Raw genomic sequence first — 21,147 nt, 5'->3', positions numbered from 1 at the left:
CCATTGGCTGCGGGCGGCCGGCGGGGGCGGCGGCGAGGGCGGGGCTCAGGGCCGATTGCCCTGCGCGGAGAGGGGGCGGGGCTAAGGGGGAGGGAGGGCCTGCGCGGTCGCCTTGGAGACGCGGCCCCGCCCCTACCGGTGCGCGGTTGCTATGGAGACGGCGCCCCGCCCCTCCCCTTGACGGCGCTCAGCCCCTCCTCGCTCGCTGTTGCCATGGAGACCGCTCTCCCGCCCCTCCCCTTGCGCTGTTGCTATGGAGACCGCTCTCCCGCCCTCCCCGCGCGCTGTTGCCGTGGAGACCGTGCCCCCGCCCCTTCCTTGGCGCTGTTGCTATGGAGACGCGGCCTAGTCGCCCAGGTCGAAGCCTGAGCAAGGTGGCGGCGGCTCTGGGGGGGGGCAAAATGACCTCCCACCCACCCCAACCCCCCCAGCACGTCCTGGTGAACCCCCCAGTGTTGAAAACAGGCACAAAAACCCCACAAAACCCCCTTAAAACCCCCCAAAAAGCCCCCCACAAGATGGCCACCGCCCCTTCTTGCTTCCCCCCACCCAAAACCCCTCCAACTACCCCTTATAACCCCCCCAGCGTTGAAAACAGTCCCAAAAATCCCTCAAAACCCCCTTAAACTCCCCCAAAAAGCCCCCCACGAGACGGCCGCCCCCCTCCCAAGATGGCCACCGCCCCCTCTTGCTTCCCCCCACCCAAAACTCCTCCAACCAGGACCCAAGCCCCCCCCAACAATCCCTGATGAACCCCCCAGTGTGGAAAACGGGCACAAAACCCCCCAAAACTCCCTTAAAACCCCCCAAAAGCCCTCCACAAGACGGCCGCCGCCCTCCCAAGATGGCCACCGCCCCCCCAGGATGGCCACTTCCTCCTCCTGCTTCCCCCCACCCAAAAACCCTTCCAATTATCCCTTAGAAACCCCCCCAGTGGTTAAAACACTCACAAAAATCCCATAAATCCCTCATAAAACCCCCCTAAAATCCTCCCCCAAGATGGCCGCCTCCCTCCCAAGATGGCCGCCACCCCCCCAAGACGTCCACCGCCCCCTCTCGCTTCCCCCCACCCAAAACCCCTCCAATTATCCCTTAGAACCACCCCCAGTGGTTAAAACACTCACAAAAATCCCATAAATCCCTCATAAAACCCCCCAAAAAGCCCCCGCAAGACGGCCGCCCCCCTCCCAAGATGGCTGCCCCCCTCCCAAGATGGCCGCCCCCCTCCCAAGATGGCCGCCCCCCTCCCAAGATGGCCGCCGCCCCCCCCCCAAGACGTCCGCCGGGAGGCCGGGGGGGTGCAGCGAGGGCGCTTTATTGGGCTCAGAGGCCGATGGTGTAGGAGCGGCCGGTGGGGTTGTGCAGGGCCGAGCAGGCGGGCGCCGTGACGGCCCACTCGTACCACACCTTCTTGGGGGTGGCGCAGCGCCAAAAGGCCACCGCCACCTCCTCGCCCGCCCGGACGGCCAGCGGCTGCTGCGGGGAGAGAAAAAAGGGGGGGGGGTTACGGGGGGGTGTCCCCAAGATGGCCGAACTCATGGAGAGCCCGATGGGGTCAGCACAAGATGGCCACCGTCACCCTGATGGTCAACGCAAGATGGCCAACGTCAAGGGGAACCCAATGGGGTCACCACAAGATGGCCGACCTCATGGAGAACCCAATGGGGTCAGCACAAGATGGCCAACACCAAGGGGAACCCAATGGGGTCACCACAAGATGGCCAACACCAAGGGGAAGCCAATGGGGTCACCACAAGATGGCCGACCTCTTGGGGAGCCCGATGGGGTCAGCACAAGATGGCCGACCTCATGGAGAACCCAATGGGGTCACCACAAGATGGCCAACACCAAGGGGAAGCCAATGGGGTCACCACAAGATGGCCGACCTCTTGGGGAGCCCGATGGGGTCAGCACAAGATGGCCACCATCACCCTGATGGTCACCACAAGATGGCCAACGCCAAGGGGAAGCCAATGGGGTCAGCACAAGATGGCCGACCTCTTGGGGAGCCCGATGGGGTCACCACAAGATGGCCACCATCACCCTGATGGTCAACACAAGATGGCCAACGCCAAGGGGAAGCCAATGGGGTCACCACAAGATGGCCGACCTCTTGGGGAGCCCGATGGGGTCAGCACAAGATGGTCGCCATCCATCACAGGGAACCCAAGGGGATCAGCCCAAGATGGCCGCTGTGATGGGGGGGAAGATCAAGGGGGTCAACCCAAGATGGCCAAGCTCATGGGGGACCCAACGGGGTCACCACAAGATGGCCACCATCACCCTGATGGTCAACACAAGATGGCCGACCTCATGGAGAACCCATTGGCGTCAACCCAACATGGCCGCCTCAAGGGGAGGAGGAGGAGGGGGTCAACACAAGATGGCCGCCATGACGATGGGTGAGCTCGAGGGGGTCAACCCAAGATGGCCGACCTCACGGGGAGCCCAATGGGGTCACCACAAGATGGCCATCGTCAAGGGGAACCCAATGGGGTCAACCCAAGATGGCCACCAACCCAAGATGGCTGCCAAAACAAGATGGCCGCCAGCCCAAGATGGCCACCAAAACAAGATGGCCGCCAAAACAAGATGGCCGCCAACCCAAGATGGCCGCCAACCCAAGATGGCCGCCGTGATGGGGGGAGAGATTAAGGGGGTCAGCCCAAGATGGCCGCCATCATGGGGAGCCCCAGGGGACCGGCCCAAGATGGCCACCCTGGGGACTGGGATGTACTGGGAGGAGACTGGGAGGTACTGGGAGGGGCTGGGAGGGGTTATAGGGGGGTTGTGGGGGGCTGCTGGGGGGTTATGGGGGTGATACGGGGGGTTATGGGGGGCCTGGGGGGATTGGGAGGGAACTGGGAGGGACTGGGAGGTACTGGGAGGGGACTGGGAGGTACTGGGAGGAGCTGGGATATACTGGGAGGGGTTCTGGGGGGTTCTGGGGGATTATTGGGGTGTCATAGGGGGTTACGGGGGTGATGTAGGGGGGCTATTGGGGGTCTGGGGTGTACTGGGAGGCACTGGGAGGGACTGGGAGGCACTGGGAGGGACTGGGAGGTGCCGCCCCCCGCCCCGCCCAAGATGGCCGCCGCACCTTGATGGGGAAGAAGATGGGGAACCAGGAGAACATCCCCGGGGAGTGCGTCTCGGGGCGGATACCTGCGGGGCCCCGCCCCCGTCACCGCAAGCCCCGCCCCCCTCCACCCCCCATTGGCCGCGCCCCCTCAAACCCCGCCCCCCGTGGCCACACCCCTTTAAGCCCCGCCCCTTTTACCCCGCCCCACCACCCGCCCCACCCTCATTGACCCAACCATTGACGACCCTCAAGCCCCACCCCCTTCAGACCCCACCCCCTTAGGCCCCGCCCATTGAGGCCCCGCCCATTGAGGCCCCGCCCCTTGAGACCCCACCCCCTTTAGCCCCACCCCCTTAGACCCCACCCCCTTTAGCCCCGCCCCCTTTTAGCCCCACCCCTTTTAGCCCCGCCCCACCACCCACCCCACCCTTGACCCAACCACTGCCAACCCTCAAGCCCCACCCCCTTCAGACCCCACCCCCTTAGGCCCCGCCCCCCGAGACCCCACCCATTGAGACCCCGCCCCTTGAGGCCCCACCCCCTTTAGCCCCACCCCCTTTAGCCCCACCCTCTTTAGCCCCGCCCCCTTTGGCCCCGCCCCACCACCCAACCCACCCTTGACCCAACCAACCATCGACGACCCTCAAGCCCCTCCCCCTTCAGACCCCACCCCCTTAGGCCCCGCCCCCCGGGACCCCACCCATTGAGACCCCGCCCCTTGAGGCCCCACCCCCTTTAGCCCCACCCCCTTAAGCCCCGCCCCCGTTTAGCCCCGCCCCACCACCCACCCCACCCTCATTGACCCACTTGACCGGCGACCCTCAAGCCCCACCCCCTTCAGACCCCACCCCCTTAGGCCCCGCCCCTTGAGACCCCACCCCCTTTAGCCCCACCCCCTTTAGCCCCACCCCCTTAAGCCCCGCCCCCTTTGGCCCCGCCCCACCACCCAACCCACCCTTGACCCAACCAACCATCGACGACCCTCAAGCCCCACCCCCTTCAGACCCCACCCCCTTAGGCCCCGCCCCCTTCAGACCCCACCCTCTTAGGCCCCGCCCCCCGGGACCCCGCCCTCTTAGGCCCCGCCCCCCGGGCCACGCCCACCCCAAGCCCCGCCCCCCTCACTGAGCGTGATGTCGCCGTAGAGCGTGGTCTCGAAGTAGCCGGCGAAGCCGTGCAGCACCGTGTTCACCCCCACGCGGAACGCCAGCCGCCGGTACCGGTTGTTGTCCTGGGCGGGGTCTGGACGAGAAGGGGGCGTGGTCAGCGAGGGCCACGCCCCCTTTCCTTGAGGCCCCGCCCCCCTCGTGACGTCACGAGGGGGAGGAGCCGACGCGGCGTCGAGCGGCCGCGCCAGCCCCCCCAGAATCCCGCCCTTTTTGCGGGCGTGGTCCGGGAGGCCCCGCCCCTTTGTGGGCGTGGTCGGGGAGGCCCCGCCCCTTTGTGGGCGTGGTCCCAGAGGCCCCGCCCCTACCTGGCTTGGGGTGCCGGAAGGAGAAGCAGGGCTGGGGCGGGGCCAGCTGGTGGAAGTTGTGCAGGCGCACCACGTACGGCATCTCGAACTGCGCCTGCGGGCGGGGGGGGGACACGGGGGCAGCCCGCGGCCACAAACGGCCCCCCCGAGACCCCAAACACCCCCCCGAGACCCCCAAGACCCCCAAGATCCCGAAGAGCCCCCTGAGACCCCAAAGACCCCCCCGAGACCCCAAAGACCCCCAAGACTCCCAAGACCCCCCCAAGACCCCAAACACTCCCCCGAGACCCCAAACACCCCCCCGAGACCCCCGAGACCCCCAAGACCCCGAAGAGCCCCCTGAGACCCCAAAGACCCCCCCGAGACCCCAAAGACCCCCCCAAGACCCCAAACACCCCCCCAAGACCCCAAACACCCCAAAAGACCCCCCCAAGACCCCAAACACTCCCCCGAGACCCCAAAGACCCCCAAGACTCCCAAGACCCCCCCCAAGACCCCCAAGACCCCCCCGAGACCCCCAAGGCCCCCAAGACCCCAAAGACCCCCCTGAGACCCCAAACACCCCCAAGACTCCCAAGACCCCCACCAAGACCCCCAAGACCCCCCCGAGACCCCCAAGGCCCCCAAGACCCCAAAGACTCCCCCGAGACCCCCAAGACCCTGAAGAGCCCCCCGAGACCCCAAAGACCCCCCCGAGACCCCCAAGACCCTGAAGAGCCCCCTGAGACCCCAAAGACCCCCCCGAGACCCCAAACACCCCCCCAAGACCCCCAAGACCCCCAAGACCCCGAAGACCCCCCCAAGACCCCCAAGACCCCCCCGAGACCCCCAAGACCCCGAAGAGCCCCCTGAGACCCCAAAGACCCCCCCGAGACCCCAAACACCCCCCCGAGACCCCAAAGAGCCCCAAGACCCCCAAGACCCCCCCAAGACCCCAAAGACCCCCAAGACCCCCCCAAGACCCCAAACACCCCCCCGAGACCCCAAAGACCCCCCCGAGACCCCAAAGACCCCCCCGAGACCCCAAAGACCCCCAAGATCCCGAAGACCCCCCCGAGACCCCAAACACCCCCCCGAGACCCCAAAGACCCCCAAGATCCCGAAGACCCCCCCGAGACCCCAAACACCCCCCCGAGACCCCAAAGACCCCCCCAAGACCCCAAACACCCCCCCAAGACCCCCCCAAGACCCCAAACACTCCCCCGAGACCCCAAAGACCCCCAAGACTCCCAAGACCCCCCCCAAGACCCCCAAGACCCCCCCGAGACCCCCAAGGCCCCCAAGACCCCCCCGAGACCCCAAAGACCCCCTGAGACCCCCAAGACCCCCCCCCAAGACCCCCACGACCCCAAAACCCCCCCACGCCCGCCCAAAGACCCCCCATGGCCAACCCAAGACCCCAAAGACCCCCCCAAAGCCAACCCAAGACCCCAAACCCCCCCCATGCCCACCCAAAGACCCCCCAAAGACCCCAAAACCCCCCCGTGGCCCCCCAAAGATCCCCCACAACTCCCCCTAAGACCCCAAAGCCCCCCCATGACCACCCAAAGACCCCCCATGGGCACCCAAAGAAAGACCCCTCAAGACCCCAAAACCCCCCCGGCGACCAATCCTGAGACCCCCCCACACCCCCCATGCCCACCCAAAGACCCCCGTGACCACCCCAAGACCCCAAATCCCCCCCACGACCCCCTAAGACCCCCCAAAGACCCCAAAGACCCCCCAAAGACCACTCTAAACCCCCCCCATGGCCAACCCAAGACCCCAAAGCCCCCCCATGACCACCCCAAGACCCCAAATGACCCCCCCAAAGACCCCAAAGACCCCCCAAGACCCCCAAAAGACCCCAAAACCCCCCCACGGCCAACCCAAGACCCCGAAGACCCCCCCATAACCACCCCAAAGCCCCCCCACAACCTCCCCAAGACCCCAAAAGCCCTCCCAAGACCCCGAAAGCCCCCCCAGGACCCCGAAAGCCCCCCCGGGACCCCCGAAGCACCCCCCCCGGGACCCCCAAAATCCCCCCGCCGTACCTCGGGGTCGCGATCGCGCTCGCGGCAGGCCCGCACCTCGTTGTAGAGCTTGGAGGAGGAGAGCGGGGCCAGGAAGGAGGTGTAGGCGCACGGGATGCTCACCCCCCCCTCTGTGGGGCGGCCCCGTCAGCACCGGCCCCACCACCCCGAAAACCCGGCCCCACCACCCCGAAATCCCGGCTTCACACCCCGAAACCCGGCCCCGCACCCAGCGGCCCCAAAACGCGTCCTCCGGGCGCCCAACGGCCCCAAATCCCGGTCCCGCAGACCCCAAACCCCCCAATCCCGGCCTACTGACCCCAAAACCCTCCCCCACGGACCGCCAGACCCCAAAAATACCCCCGTGGACCCCCAGACCCCGTAACTCATCCCAATGGACCCCAAAATCCATCCCCAAGCCCCCCAACGTCAAACGAAGACGTCCCAAACTCATCCCATCGACCCCAACGCCCCCAAAACCCATTCCCATGACCCCCAACGCCCCAAATCCCATCCCTATAGACCCAAACACCCCCAAACCCGTCCCTATTGACCCCAAAACCCATCCCTGAAGACCCCCAGACCCCAAAACCCATCTCTGGAGCCCCAAAGTCGGGTCAAACCTCAAACAAAGACTTCCAGCGCCCACCCCATCGCCCCAATGCCCCCAAAACCCCTTTTTATGGCTCCCAACGCCCCAAAATCTCTTCCTATTGACCCCGAACACCCCAAAACCCATCCCTCTTGACCCCAAAACCCATCCCTAAAGACCCCCCAGACCCCAAAACCCATCTCTGGAGCCCCAAAGTCGGGTCAAACCTCAAACGAAGACCTCCAACGTCCACTCCATCAACCCCAACGCCCCCCAAACCCATTCCCATGACCCCCAACACCCCAAATCCCATCCCTATAGACCCAAACACCCCCAAACCCGTCCCTATTGACCCCAAAACCCATCCCTAAAGACCCCCAGACCCCAAAACCCATCTCTGGAGCCCCAAAGTCGGGTCAAACCTCAAACAAAGACTTCCAGCGCCCACCCCATCGCCCCAATGCCCCCAAAACCCCTTTTTATGGCTCCCAACGCCCCAAAATCTGTTCCTATTGACCCCGACCACCCCAAAACCCATCCCTATTGACCCCAAAACCCACCCCTGAAGACCCCCAGACCCCAAAACCCACCTCTGGAGCCCCAAAGTCGGGTCAAACCTCAAACGACCACCTGTAGCGCCCACCCCATCCCCCCCGTACCGCCCTCCCGCACCCCAAACCCCACTCCCCCGCCCCTCCCGGCCCCACAACCCGGCCCCACATCCCCCCCCCCCCAGCCCCGGCGCACCCTTGAGGCAGGGCTGGGCGCCGTCCAGGCACTCGGGGGACAGCTCGTTGTCCCCGAAGGAGCCCAGCAGCTCCGACACCAGCAGGTCGGCGGCCTCGGGCGCCCGCCACTCCCGCATGTCCCGCGGCACCACCGTCACCTGCGCGCCCCACTCCTCGTACTGCCAGCTCTCCAGCCTGCGGGGCGGGGGGCGGGGTCAGGGGCGGGGTCACGGTCAAGGGGGCGGGGGTAGGGGGTCTGGGGTAGGTATAGGGGGGTTACGGGGCGGTGGAGGGGATTAAGGGGCGGCGCAGTGGGTTATGGGGTGGTATGGGGTGTGTATAGGGTGGTTATGGGGTGGTATAGGGTGTATATAGGGTGGTTATGGGGTAATGGAGTAGATTATGGGGCGGTATGGGGCGTATGTAGGGTGGTTATGGGGCAATGGAATAGGTTATAGGGTGGTATGGGGTATATATAGGGTGGTTATGGGGTGATTAAGTGGGTTATGGGGTGGTATAGGGTGTATATAAGGTGGTTATGGGGTGATGGAGTGGGTTATGCGGTGGTACGGGGTAAATATAGGGCGGTTATGGGGTGATGTAGTGGGTTATGGGGTGGTATGGGGTAAATATAGGGTGGTTATGGGGTGATGGAGTGGATTATAGGCTGGTATGGGGCATATATAGGGTGGTTATGGGGCAATGGAATAGATTATGGGGTGGTATGGGGTATATATATGGTGGTTATGGGGCGATGGAATAGGTTATGGGGTGGTGTGGGGTATATATAGGGTGGTTACGGGGTGATGGGATAGGTTATGGGGTGGTTTGGGGTATATATAGGGTGGTTATGGGGTGATGGAATAGGTTATGGGGTGGTGTGGGGTATATATAGGGTGGTTAGGTGGTGATGGAGCGGGTTATGGGGTGGTATAGGGTAAATATAGGGTGGTTATGGGGTGATGGAATAGGTTATGGGGTGGTATGGCATCTATATAGGGTGGTTATGGGGCGATGGAGTGGGTTATGAGGTGGTATAGGCTATATATAGGGTCGTTATGGGGTGATTGCATAGGTTATGGGGTGGTATAGGGTGCACATAGGGTGGTTATGGGGTGATGGGATACGTTATGGGGTGGTATGGGGTGTATATAGGGCGGTTATGGGGTGATGGAGTGGATTATGGGGTGGTATAAGCTATATATAGGGTCATTATGGGGTGATTGAGTGGGTTATGGGGTGGTATGGGGTAAATATGGGGTGGTTATGGAGTGATGGGATAGCTTATGGGGTGGTATAGGGTGTATATAGGGTGGTTATGGGGTGATGGAGTGGGTTATGGGGTGCTTATGGTGTCTATATAGGTTGGTTATGGGGCGATGGAATAGGTTATGGGGTGGTATGGGGTAAATATAGGGTGGTTATGGGGTGATGGGATACGTTACGGGGTGGTATGGGGTGTATATAGGGCGGCTATGGGGTGATGAAGTGAGTTATGGGGTGGTATGGGGTAAATATAGGGTGGTTATGGGGTGATGGAGTGGGTTATGGGGTGGTATGGGGTATATATAGGGTGGCTATGGGGCGATAAAGGAATCTAGGGGGCACTATGGGGTGTATATAGGGTGGCTAGGGGGCAAGGGGGCGGGTTATGGGGTGGTGTGGGGCGTATACAGGGGGGCTATGGGGCGACGGAGGGGTTTAGGGGGTGCTGGGGGGCCTCTATGGGGTACTTAGGGTACTTTGGGGCGTCTATGGGGCAGCTGTGGGGCGCTGTGGGGAATCTATGGGGCAGCTATGGGGCAGCCGTGGGGCAGTTGTGGGGTGCTACGGGGAATCTACGGGGAACCTACGGGGAACCTACGGGGAACCTACGGGGAACCTATGGGGAATCTATGGGGCAGCCACGGGGAATCTATGGGGCAGCCACGGGGAATCTATGGGGCAGCTATGGGGCAGCCATGGGGCAGCAGCTCACGTGACCACGGCGTTGGGGTTCTTCTCCACGGCGTAGACGCGGACGCGGCGGGCGGCCTGGCGGGCGGCCCTCAGCGTGGCGTTGACCAGCGGCCCCCGGCCCGCCCCCAGCACCAGCACCACCCTGTGGGGCGGGGGGCGGCGCTCAGCCCCATAGCCGCCCCATAGCCGCCCCACAGCCGCCCCACGGCCGCCCCACGGCCGCCCCACGGCCGCCCCGCGGCCACGACGTCGAGGTTCGGGGGCGCCCCGTCGGGAAACGGCGGCGGCGGAAAGGGTGTGGGGCGCCCCCTGTGGGGAGTTGGGGTGCCCCACGGGGATGTGGGGCGCCCCATAGATGTGTGGGGCACCCCGTAGAAGTATAGGGTGCCCCATAGCGCCTATGGGGTGCCCCGTAGGGAAACGCGGGTGTCGAAAGGGGTGTAGGGCGCCCCCCATGGGGATTTGGGGTGCCCCATGGGGATGTGGGGCGCCCCATTGAGGATATAAGGTGCTCCATAGAGGATATAGGGTGCCCTGTGGGGATTTGGGGCGCCCCATGGGGATTTGGGGTGCCCCATAGATGTGTGGGGCACCCCATAGGGATATAGGTTGCCCCATAAGAATATAAAGGACCCCATTGTGATTTGGGGTGCCCCACGGGGATGTGGGGCGCCCCATAGATGTGTGGGGCACCCCATAAGGATATCGGCACCCCATAGAGAATAGAGGGCGCCCCATAAGGATGTGGGGTGCCCCATAGATATATGGGGCGCCCCATAAGGATATAGGGTGCCCCATAAGAATATAGAGCACCCCATGGGGATTTGGGGTGGCCCAAGGGGATGTGGGGCGCCCCATAGGTGCGTGGGGCACCCCATAAGGATATCGGCACCCCATAGGGGATATAGGGCGCCCCATAGGGATGTGGGGTGCCCCATAGATGTGTGGGGCGCCCCGTAGGGATATAGGTTGCCCCATAAGAATATAAAGGACCCCATTGTGATTCGGGGTGCCCCACGGGGATGTGGGGCGCCCCATAGATGCGTGGGGCACCCCGTAAGGATATTGGCACCCCATAGGGGATATAGGGTGCCCCATAGATGTGTGGGGCGCCCCATAAGGATATAAGGTGCCCCATAAGGATGTGGGGCGCCCCATAACAATATAGAGCACCCCACTGGGATTTGGGGTGCCCCATTGGGATGTGGGGCGCCCCATAGGTGCGCGGGGCGCCCCATAAGGACGCAGGGCACCCCGCGGCGCTACGGGGCGCCCCACGGCGGGCGCGGGGCACTCACTGCACGTTGGTGTCCTTCTCCTCCTCGGGGACGCGGTCCAGGAGGCACTTGTAGATGGCCTTTTAAGGAAAAGGGGGCGGGGCCAAAAAAGGGGGGCGTGGTCGCGCGCGGCCACGCCCCCCTCGGCGTGGCCACGCCCCCCCCACTTCCGGCGCAGGCCCCGCCCACCTGCTGGTACTGGGAGTATTTGATGGGGTCCTTCTCGAAGACCTCGTAGGTCTGCGACTCCAGGTTGTCCATCAGCGGCTGCGAGGGGGCGGGGCCAGCGGGGGACACGCCCACCCGGGGGTCAAGCCACGCCCCTTCGCTGACCACGCCCACGTTTGGCCACGCCCCCCTCGTCGAGCCACGCCCCCTCCCTGTCCCCCCTTTTGGGTTAGCCCCGCCCCTTTTGGTTAGCCACGCCCCTTTTGGGTTAGCCACGCCCCTTTTGTGTTAGCCCCGCCCCTTTTGGGTTAGCCCCGCCCCTTTTGGTTAGCCACGCCCCTTTTGTGTTAGCCACGCCCCTTTTGTGTTAGCCCCGCCCCTTTGGGGTTAACCCCGCCCCTTTTGGTTAGCCACGCCCCTTTTGGGTTAGCCACGCCCCTTTTGGGTTAGCCCCGCCCCTTTTGGGTTAGCCACGCCCCTTTTGGGTTAGCCACGCCCCTTTTGGGTTAGCCACGCCCCTTTTAACCCTTTCCTTCCCCCTCCCATCTGCGCCCACCCCCTCCTACCCCTCCCCCTGCCCCATTTTCGGCTTAATCCCCCCCCTTTTGGGTTAACCCCGCCCCTTTTTCTTAGCCACGCCCCCTTTGGGTTAGCCACGCCCCCTCTCGGGTTAGCCACGCCCCTTTTAACCCTTTCCTCCCCCCTCCCATCCGCACCCACCCCCTCCCTACCCCTCCCCCTGCCCCGTTTTCGGGTTAATCCCCCCCCTTTTGGGTTAACCCCGCCCCCTTCACCTTGGCCCCGCCCCTTTTCGGTTAGCCACGCCCCTTTTGGGTTAGCCACGCCCCTCTCGGGTTAGCCACGCCCCTTTTAACCCTTTCCTCCCCCCTCCCATCCACACCCACCCCCTCCCTACCCCTACCCCTGCCCCATTTTTGGGTTAGCCCCGCCCCTTTTGGATTAACCCCGCCCCTTTTTCTTAGCCACGCCCCTTTTGGGTTAGCCACGCCCCTTTGGGGTAGCCACGCCCCCTCTCGGGTTAGCCACGCCCCTTTTAACCCTTTCCTCCCCCCTCCCATCCGCACCCACCCCCTCCTCCCCTCCCCCTGCCCCATTTTCGGGTTAATCCCCCGCCTTTTGGGTTAACCCCGCCCCCTTCGCCTTGGCCCCGCCCCTTTTCGGCTAGCCACGCCCCTTTTGGGTTAGCCCCGCCCCTTTTGGGGTTAGCCCCGCCCCTTTTGGGGTTAACCGCGCCCCTTTTTGTTAGCCCCGCCCCTTTTTGGGTTAGCCACGCCCCCTTTGGGGTTAGCCACGCCCCTTTTGGGTTAGCCACGCCCCCTTTTGGGTTAGCCACGCCCCTTTTAACCCTTTCCTTCCCCCTCCCATCTGCACCCACCCCCTCCTACCCCTACCCCTGCCCCATTTTTGGGTTAGTCCCCCCCTTTTTGGGTTAACCCCGCCCCTTTTGATTAGCCCCGCCCCTTTTGGGGTTAGCCACGCCCCTTTTGGGGTTAGCCACGCCCCTTTTGGGTTAGCCACGCCCCTTTAAACAAGCCACGCCCCCTTTTAACCCTTTCCTCCCCCCTCCCATCCGTACCCACCCCCTCCCTACCCCTACCCCGCCCCATTTTCGGGTTAGTCCCCCCACTTTTGGGGTTAGCCCCGCCCCTTTTGGGTTAGCCCCGCCCCTTTGGGTTAGCCACGCCCCCTCTCGGGTTAGCCACGCCCCTTTTAACCCTTTCCTCCCCCCTCCCATCTGCACCCACCCCCTCCCTCCCCCTACCCCGCCCCATTTTTGGGTTAGTCCCCCCCTTTTTGGATTAACCCCGCCCCTTTTGCTTAGCCCCGCCCCTTTGGGGTTAGCCCCGCCCCCTTTGGGGTTAGCCCCGCCCCCTTTGGGGTTGGCCCCGCCCACCTGCAGGGGGGACTGGAGGTAGTCCTCGTAGCCGCGGGCGAAGAGCTCGTAGGCGGAGGGGGGCGGGCGGCTCTGCCCCAGGTACTCCAGGTACTGCAGGTACGCGCCCAGCGGCTTCCCCCCGTGGTGGGGGGCGCCCCACAGCACCACCTGCACCTCCAGCTGGGGGGCGCCCCGCGGCGTCAGGCCCGCGCCCGCCCCACCGAGCCGCCGCCGGGACCCACCGACCCACAGCCTGCCCCATAGACCCACAGCCTGCCCCATAGAGCCGCTACCGGGACCCATAAATCTGATACCTGGACCCACGGACCCACAGCCTGCCCCATAGATCTGGGACTGGGACCCACGGACCCATAGCCTGCCCCATAGACCCACAGCCTGCCCCATAGAGCCGCTACCGGGACCCATAGATCTGATACCGGGACCCACGGACCCACAGCCTGCCCCATAGAGCCTGGACCGGGACCCACAGACCCCACAGCCTGCCCCATAGAGCCTCTACCGGGGCCCGGAGACCCACAGCCTGCCCCATAGAGCCCAGACTGGGACCCATAGATCTGGTGCTGGGACCCATGGACCCACAGCCTGCCCCATAGAGCCCAGACCAAGACCCATAGATCTGATACTGGGACCCACGGACCCACAGCCTGCCCCATAGAACCTGGACTGGGACCCATAGACCCCATACGCTGCCCCATAGAGCCTCTACCGGGGCCCGGAGACCCACAGCCTGCCCCATAGATCTGGTGCTGGGACCCACGGACCCACAGCCTGCCCCATAGAGCCCGGACTGGGACCCATAGATCTGATACTGGGACCCACAGCCCCACAGCCTGCCGCATAGAACCCGGACTGGGACCCACAGACCCATAGCCTGCCCCATAGAACCCGGACTGGGACCCACAGACCCCATCCCAGCCCCACAACCGCCCCACAACCCCTTCCTCCAGCCCCACAGCCCCCCTCCTGCCCCATAACCCCCTCCTGCAGCCCCATAACCCCCCTGCCCAGCCCCACGCCCACCCCATAACCCCCTCCCCAGCCCCACACCCACCCCACACCCCGCTCCCCACCCCCTAACCCCCCCGTCCCCGGCCCCCCCCCCCCCTTGGCACCCTGAGCAGGCGGCCGAGCAGGCGCTGGTGGGGGCGCGAGAGCACGGGGAAGCCCTTCTTGTTGGTGAGGAAGACGCCGGTGGGCAAGATGGCCGCCCGCACCGGCTCGCCCAGCCACCGGTCGATGGCCGCCCCCGACGGCAGGTCCGGGCCCACCTCCAGGGCTGCGGGGGGCAGGGGCGGGGGCGCTCAGGCCACGCCCCCTCCGCGAGGCCACGCCCCCTCCGCGAGGCCACGCCCCCTCGGTTAGGCCCCGCCCCCTCGGTTAGGCCCCGCCCCCTCGGTTAGGCCCCGCCCCCCTTGACACCCCCCTATGGCCCCCATCCACGCCCATACCAAGGGTTAGGCCCCGCCCACCATGCTCTGGCCACGCCCACAACCCCCTAAAGCCACGCCCACACCCCCAGGCCACGCCCACCCCATAGCCACGCCCCCTCCGTGGCCACGCCCCTTCAACAGCCCCCGCCCCCTCCAATAACCCGCCCCCCCCTGGACCCGGTTCTACCCCTTTAAGCCTTAAGCCCCGCCCCTTTCCACCGTGGCCACGCCCACAACCCGTGGCCACGCCCCCAACCCGTGGCCACGCCCCCGTAGCCCCGCCCCCTCACACCCTCCTGTCCATTTACCCCCTTAAGCCCCGCCCCCTTTGCGTCGTGGCCACGCCCCCAACCCCGTAGCCCCGCCCCCAAACATCCAGGCCCCTCCCACCGCCGTAGGCCACGCCCCCAATGCTTTAGCCCCGCCCCTTCACTCCCCCACCCATTAAAGCCCCTCCCAAGCCCCGCCCCCACCACGAGGCCACGCCCCCACCACGAGGCCACGCCCCCTTTAGGCCCCGCCCCTTTAGGCCCCGCCCCTTTAGGCCCCGCCCCCACTCACCGACGCCCACCCGCTTGTTGTAGTCGCAGAGGGTGCGGAAGTTGTGCCACCTGCGGCCCCAAAAGCGGCGCTTTTAGCCCCGAAACGGGGCCCCGCCCGCCCCCAAAACCTCCTCTTCTCACCCCAAATCCTTCCCGGCGCCCCAAACGGCTCCTTTTGGCCCCAAAATCCCACTTTTTGGGCCCAAAATCCCCCTCCTGACCCCCCGAAGACGAGGTTTTGACTCAAAAGCCAGGGTTTTGGCCCAAAACGCCGCTTTTTGACCCCAAAATCCCCATTTTTCCCCCCAAATCCCCCCTTTTAATCCCGAATCCCCCCTTTTTGGCCCCAAATCCCCCCTTTTTGGCCCCAAAGCCCTCATTTTACCCCCAAATTCCCCTTTTTAACCCCAAAATCTCAGTTTTTGACCCCCAAACCCCGGTTTTTCCCCAAAATCCTGGATTCTGACCCCAAAATCCCCATTTTTCCCCCCAAAACCCACCCGGCCCCTCCCGTCTCCCACTCCTCCCCCCGATTCCGGCCCCCAGATCCCCGCTTTTCACCCCAAAAGCCTCCCAGTCCCTCCCAGCGCCCCCAGTCCCCCTCCCAGTATATCCCAGTACATCCCAGTATATCCCAGTTCCCTCCCAGTCCCTCCCAGTGTTCCCCAGTTCCCTCCCAGTGCCCCCAGCTCCCCCCCCAGTCCCTCCCCACCCCTCCCAGCCCCCTCCCCGCCCCCTCCCAGTCCCTCCCAGTCCCTCCCCGCCCCCTCCCAGTCCCTCCCAGTATATCCCAGTGCCCACCAGTGCCAGGTGCGCTCCTCGGCCGCCCCCTCCCCCTCCCCCACGGGGCTCTCGTTCTCGATGACGTCATCGCGCGAGTCCTCGGGGGCCACCAGCGGCACCCGCACCCAGAACTGCACCAGTACGGACCAGTAAGAACCAGTACGAGCCCCCCCGCCGCCTCCCTCAGCCCCCCCAGTACAGCCCAGTGCCCTCCCAGTACGTCCCAGTGCCTCCCCAGAGCCCCTCAGCCCCCTCCCAGTGCTCCCAGGCCCCCCCCAGCGCCCCCCGGTTCCCTCTCAGTGCCGCCATTTCCCCTCCCAGCGCCTCCCAGTATATCCCAGTCCCCTCCCAGTATATCCCAGTCCCCTCCCAGTATATCCCAGTGCACCCCAGTGCCTCCCAGTTTCCTCCCAATGCCCCCCAGACCCCCAATAACCCCTTACAGCCCCCCCATAACCCCCTACAACCCCTCCCAGCCCCCCCCAACCTCCTCCCAGTATCTCCCAGTTCCCTCCCAGTACCTCCCAGTTCCCTCCCAGTATCTCCCAGTGCCTCCCAGTTCCCTCCCAATACCCCCCAGACCCCCAATAAGCCCTTACAGCCCCCCATAAGCCCCTACAACCCCTCCCAGTCCCCCCCAGCCGCCCCTCAGCCCCCCCCCAGCCGCCCCCCAGCCCCCTCCCAGTATCTCCCAGTTCCCTCCCAGTATCTCCCAGTGCCTCCCAATACCCCCCAGACCCCCAGTAACCCCTTACAAGCCCCCCCATAACCCCCTATAACCCCCCCATAACCCCCTACAACCCCTCCCAGGCCCCCCTAGTCCCCCCCCAGTCCCCTCCCAGTGCCTCCCAGTTCCCTCCCAGTGCCTCCCAGTGCCTCCCAGTGCCCTCCCAGTGCCCCCCAGACCCCCAGTAACCCCTTACAGCCCCCCCATAACCCCCTATAACCCCCCCATAACCCCCTACAACCCCTCCCAGCCCCCCCTAGTCCCACCCCAGTCCCCTCCTGGCCCCTCCCAGTATACCCCAGTTCCCTCCCAGTATCTCCCAGTGCCTCCCAATACCCCCCAGACCCCCAATAGCCCCTTACAGCCCCCCCATAACCCCCTATAACCCCCCCATAACCCCCTACAACCCCTCCCAGCCCTCCCCAGCCCCCTCCCGGCCCATCCCAGTGCCTCCCAGTTCCCTCCCAGTATCTCCCAGTGCCTCCCAGTTCCCTCCCAATACCCCCCAGACCCCCCAATAACCCCTTACAGCCGCCCTATAACCCCCCCATAACCCCCTACAACCCCCTCCCAGTGCCCCCCAGCCCCCTCCCAGTATATCCCAGCCCCCTCCCAGCGCCTCCCAGTTCCCTCCCAGCGCCTCCCAGTCCCCCCCCAGTGCTCACGGCGGCGCTGTGGTGCCCGCTGTGCAGGTGGGCGCTCAGCACCCGCGCCAGGTTGGGGCTGTGGGGGCCGCGCAGGGGCAGCAGGAAGGCCGGCAGCCCCAGGTACGCCCCGAAGTCCAGCTCCTGCAGCATGGCCTGGGGGGGGGGGCGGGGCTTCGGTGGGCGGGGCTTCGGTGGGCGGGGCCCCAGGGGGCGGGGCTTAACCGGGCGGGGCTCCGGGGGGGCGGGGCTTGAGGGGGCGGGGCTTTGGGGGAGGGCGGGGTGGGGGCGGGGGGTTGGGGTGGGTTGGAGGAGGCGGGCGGGGCTCAAAGGGGGCGGGGCTTAAGTGGGTGGGGTCTGGTGGGCGTGGTCTAAGGGGGCGGGGTCTAAGGGGGCGGGGCTTGGCGAGGGCCATGGGGGTGGGAGGGGGCGGGGCTTGTGGGGGGGCGGGGCAACAGGGGGCGTGGCTTCAGCAAGGGGGCGTGGTTTAAGCCAAGGGGCGGGGCTTCGATGGGGGCGGGGCTTTCGACAAGGGGCGGGGCTTCGATAAGGGGGCGGGGCCTCGCCCCGGGTGCGTGTTATTGGCCGGGGGGCGGGGGTTTGGGGGGCGTGGCTTCGCGCGAAGGGGCGTGGCTTCGGGAAAGGGGGCGTGGCTTGCGGGAAAGGGGGCGGGGCTTCGGGAAAGGGGGCGTGGCCTCGGGGAAGGGGGCGTGGCCTGCTGACCGCCTCGGAGTTGCGGCGCACGTGCTCCAGGGGGGAGTCGGGGCGGATCCACGGGGACAGGCGGCCCACGATCAGCGTCGTCCAGTCTGCGGGGGGCGCGGGGGGGGCGCTATAGGGGCCTACGGCCCCCCCCCGGCACCTATATCCCCCCCCCGGCCCCTACAGCCCCCCTATAGCCCCTATACGCCCCCTATATCCCCTATACACCCCTATATATCCCCCATATCCCCCCTAAAACCCCTTACAGCCCCTATAGCCCCCCCACATCCCCCTCCCCAGCCCCTACAGACCCCCTATACACCCCCTATATCCCCTCTACATCCTCTATAGCCCCCCTAAAGCCCCTTACAGCCCCTACAGCCCCCCCATATCCCTCTCCGCAGCCCCTACAGACTCCTACAGCCTCTATACACCCCCTATATCCCCTATACACCCTCTATATCCCCCCTAAATCCCCTTACAGCCCCTACAGCCCCCCCACATCCCCCTCCTCAGCCCCTATACCCCCTATATATCCCCTATAGACCCTCTACATCCCCCATACACCCCCTATATCCCCCATGCATCCCCTATATTCCCCCTAAAGCCCCCTATAGCCCCCCCACATCCTCCTCCCCAGCGCCTATGCCCTCTATATATTGCCTATAGCCCCCCTATATCCCCTATACACCCCCCATACACCCCCTATGTGCCCCCTAAAGCCCCTTATAGCCCCTATAGCCCCCCCACACCCCCTTCCGCAGCCCCTATACCCCCTCTATATCCCCTACAGACCCCTTATACATCTCCTATACACCCCCTACGTCCCCCATATACCCCTATATCCCCTATACATCCCCCATACACCCCCCATATCCCCCCCAAAGCCCCTTACAGCCCCTATAGCCTCCCACACCCCCCTCCCCAGCCCCTATACCCCCTATATATCCCCTATAGACCCCCTACATCCCCCCTAAAGCCCCTTATAGCCCCCCCACATCCTCCTCCCCAGCCCCTATGCCTTTTATATATCGCTTATAGACCCCCTATATCCCCTATACATCCCCCATACGCCCCCTACGTCCACTATAGACCCCCTATGTCCCCCCTAATGGCCCTTACAGCCCCTACAGCCCCCCCACATCCCCCTCCCCAGCCCCTACAGCCCCCCTATAGCCCCTACACACCCCCTGAATCCCCTATACATCCCCCATATACCCCCCATATCCCCCCTAAAGCCCCTTACAGCCCCTATAGCCCCCCACACCCCCCTCCCCAGCCCCTATACCCCCCATATATCCCCTATAGACCCCCTACATCCCCTATAGACCCCCTACATCCCCTATAGACCCCCTATATCCCCCCTAAAGTCCCTTATAGCCCCCCCACATCCTCCTCCCCAGCCCCTATGCCCTTTATATATCGCCTATAGACCCCCTATATCCCCTATACATCCCCCATACGCCCCCTACGTCCCCTATAGACCCCCTACGTCCCCCCTAAAGCCCCTTACAGCCCCTATAGCCCCCCCACACCCCCCTCCCCAGCCCCTATACCCCCTATATATCCCCTATACACCCCCTACGTCCCCTATAGACCCCCCTATGCCCCCCCTAACGGCCCTTACAGCCCCTATAGCCCCCCCCATCCCCCTCCCCAGCCCCCCCAGCCCCCCCACACCCCCCCCACCCCCTATAGGCCCCCCGCGCCCCCCCCATACACATATATATACGCCTATAGGCCTATAGGGGCCCTCACCCCTGCCGTTGAGCAGCAGGTCCGAGCGCGTCTGCGGCCCCGGCCGCCCCCTGGCGGGGCTGGCCCCGAACTCGCGGCGGTGCCGGGGGTGGAAGAGCGGCGCCGCCAGGAAGTCGAACCTGCCCCGGGGGGTCAGGGGTCAGGGGTCAGGGGTCGGGGGTCAGGGGGCGCCGGAAGCGCTCCGCCCCCCCCCCCCCCCCCCCGCCACCGGGGCGCTTAAAGGCGCCGCTCACCCCTGGCGGGCCACGGCCCCCAGCGCCGCCGCCACCTCGGGCACGCAGCCCAGCTCCCGCCCGCTCGACACCCGCGCGGCGCCCGCCGCCCCCGGCCCGGCCGCCGCCGCCATCTTCGCGCCTCTCCCCCGCGCTCCTCCTCTTCCGGCCGCCGCCCAATGGCGACGCGGCGGCGGCGGGCGGGGGCCCGCCCACACGGCCGGCGGATAGGCGGAGGCGGCTGTCCGTCAAGGGGTTGGGCGGGAAAAGGGGGTCCCGCCCTCGTTCGGCGGTGAGCCAATCGCCGCGCGGCCCCGCCTGTCAGTCAAACGGCTGAGCGGGGTCCCGCCCTCACTGCGCTGTGAGCCAATCGCCGCGCGGCCCCGCCTGTCAGTCAAACCGCTGAGCGGGGTCCCGCCCTCACTGCGCTGTGAGCCAATGGCTGCGCGGCGCCGCCTGTCAATCAAAGGGCGGAGGGAGGCTGAGGGGAGGTCCCGCCCGCCTTGGGCTGTGAGCCAATGGCTGCGCGGACCTGCCTGTCAGTCAAGGGGTTGGGCGGGAAAAGGGGTCCCGCCCTCGTTCGGCGGTGAGCCAATCGCCGCGCGGCCCCGCCTGTCAGTCAAACTGCTGAGCGGGGTCCCGCCCTCACTGCGCTGTGAGCCAATCGCCGCGCGGCCCCGCCTGTCAGTCAAGGCGTTGGGCGGGAAAAGGGGTCCCGCCCTCGTTGGGCGGCGAGCCAATCGCTGTGCGGAGTCGACTGTCAATCAAGCGGCTGAGGGAGGCTGAGGGGAGGTCCCGCCCTCCTTGGGCTGTGAGCCAATGGCTGCGCGGCTTCACCTGTCAATCAAACGCCCATGAGGGAGATTCTGGACCCACCCCCGTGGCCAACCGCTGCGCGTTCCCGCCTGTCAATCAAACCTCTGAGGGTCCCCATAGCCCCGCCCCCTTACCAATCACCTCCCGCCCCCGCCTGTCAATCAATCTCCTGAGGGAGCCTTAAGCCCCGCCCCATAACCAATCGCTGAGTGCCCTCGCCTGTCAATCACCCGTCTGTAGAACCCTCCCCCCACCCCCGCAACCAATCACCACCCACCAGGAGCTGCCAATCACTTAGGCCACGCCCCTCCCTCCCACCCCCA

General features: G+C 65.6%; 1 protein-coding gene and 1 long non-coding RNA gene across 2 annotated transcripts; one reads left to right on the top strand and one right to left on the bottom strand.

Moving 5' to 3' along the window:
* Positions 1 to 1,299: 1,299 nt before the first annotated feature.
* PRMT5 (protein arginine methyltransferase 5) lies at positions 1,300 to 20,182 on the bottom strand. Its single transcript, XM_080609016.1, has 17 exons — positions 20,030 to 20,182; positions 19,797 to 19,915; positions 18,060 to 18,145; positions 17,358 to 17,492; positions 15,984 to 16,096; positions 15,202 to 15,251; positions 14,323 to 14,486; positions 13,208 to 13,369; positions 11,314 to 11,391; positions 11,146 to 11,204; positions 9,867 to 9,989; positions 7,908 to 8,083; positions 6,590 to 6,699; positions 4,557 to 4,650; positions 4,208 to 4,324; positions 3,101 to 3,165; positions 1,300 to 1,476 (listed from the first exon to the last, which is right to left on the bottom strand). The coding sequence occupies exons 1-17, from the start codon at positions 20,140 to 20,142 to the stop codon at positions 1,324 to 1,326; spliced, it is 1,917 nt and encodes a 638-aa protein (XP_080465142.1). The 5' UTR covers positions 20,143 to 20,182; the 3' UTR covers positions 1,300 to 1,323.
* Positions 8,125 to 9,860, top strand: LOC308186855. Its single transcript, XR_013944335.1, has 3 exons — positions 8,125 to 8,199; positions 8,232 to 9,223; positions 9,277 to 9,860. It is a non-coding gene; the product is annotated as an uncharacterized lncRNA (long non-coding RNA).
* Positions 20,183 to 21,147: the final 965 nt, after the last annotated feature.

This window comes from Anser brachyrhynchus, assembly GCF_964034855.1.
Source record: "Anser brachyrhynchus genome assembly, contig: SCAFFOLD_351, whole genome shotgun sequence".
Classification (NCBI taxonomy): Eukaryota; Metazoa; Chordata; class Aves; order Anseriformes; family Anatidae; genus Anser; species Anser brachyrhynchus.
This window is presented reverse-complemented; position numbering and strand designations above follow the sequence as displayed.

What these genes read in the sequence shown, in the direction of transcription:
- PRMT5 (XM_080609016.1), bottom strand. Translation starts at nt 20,142, where the DNA reads ATGGCGGCGGCGGCCGGGCCGGGGGCGGCGGGCGCCGCGCGGGTGTCG. An exon ending in GAGGAGCGCACCTGGCACTG is followed by an intron (nt 15,252 to 15,983) that starts GTGGGCACTGGG and finishes TTGGGGCCGCAG; the next exon opens with GTGGCACAACTTCCGCACCC. An exon ending in AGCGCGATCGCGACCCCGAG is followed by an intron (nt 4,651 to 6,589) that starts GTACGGCGGGGG and finishes CCCCGCCCGCAG; the next exon opens with GCGCAGTTCGAGATGCCGTA.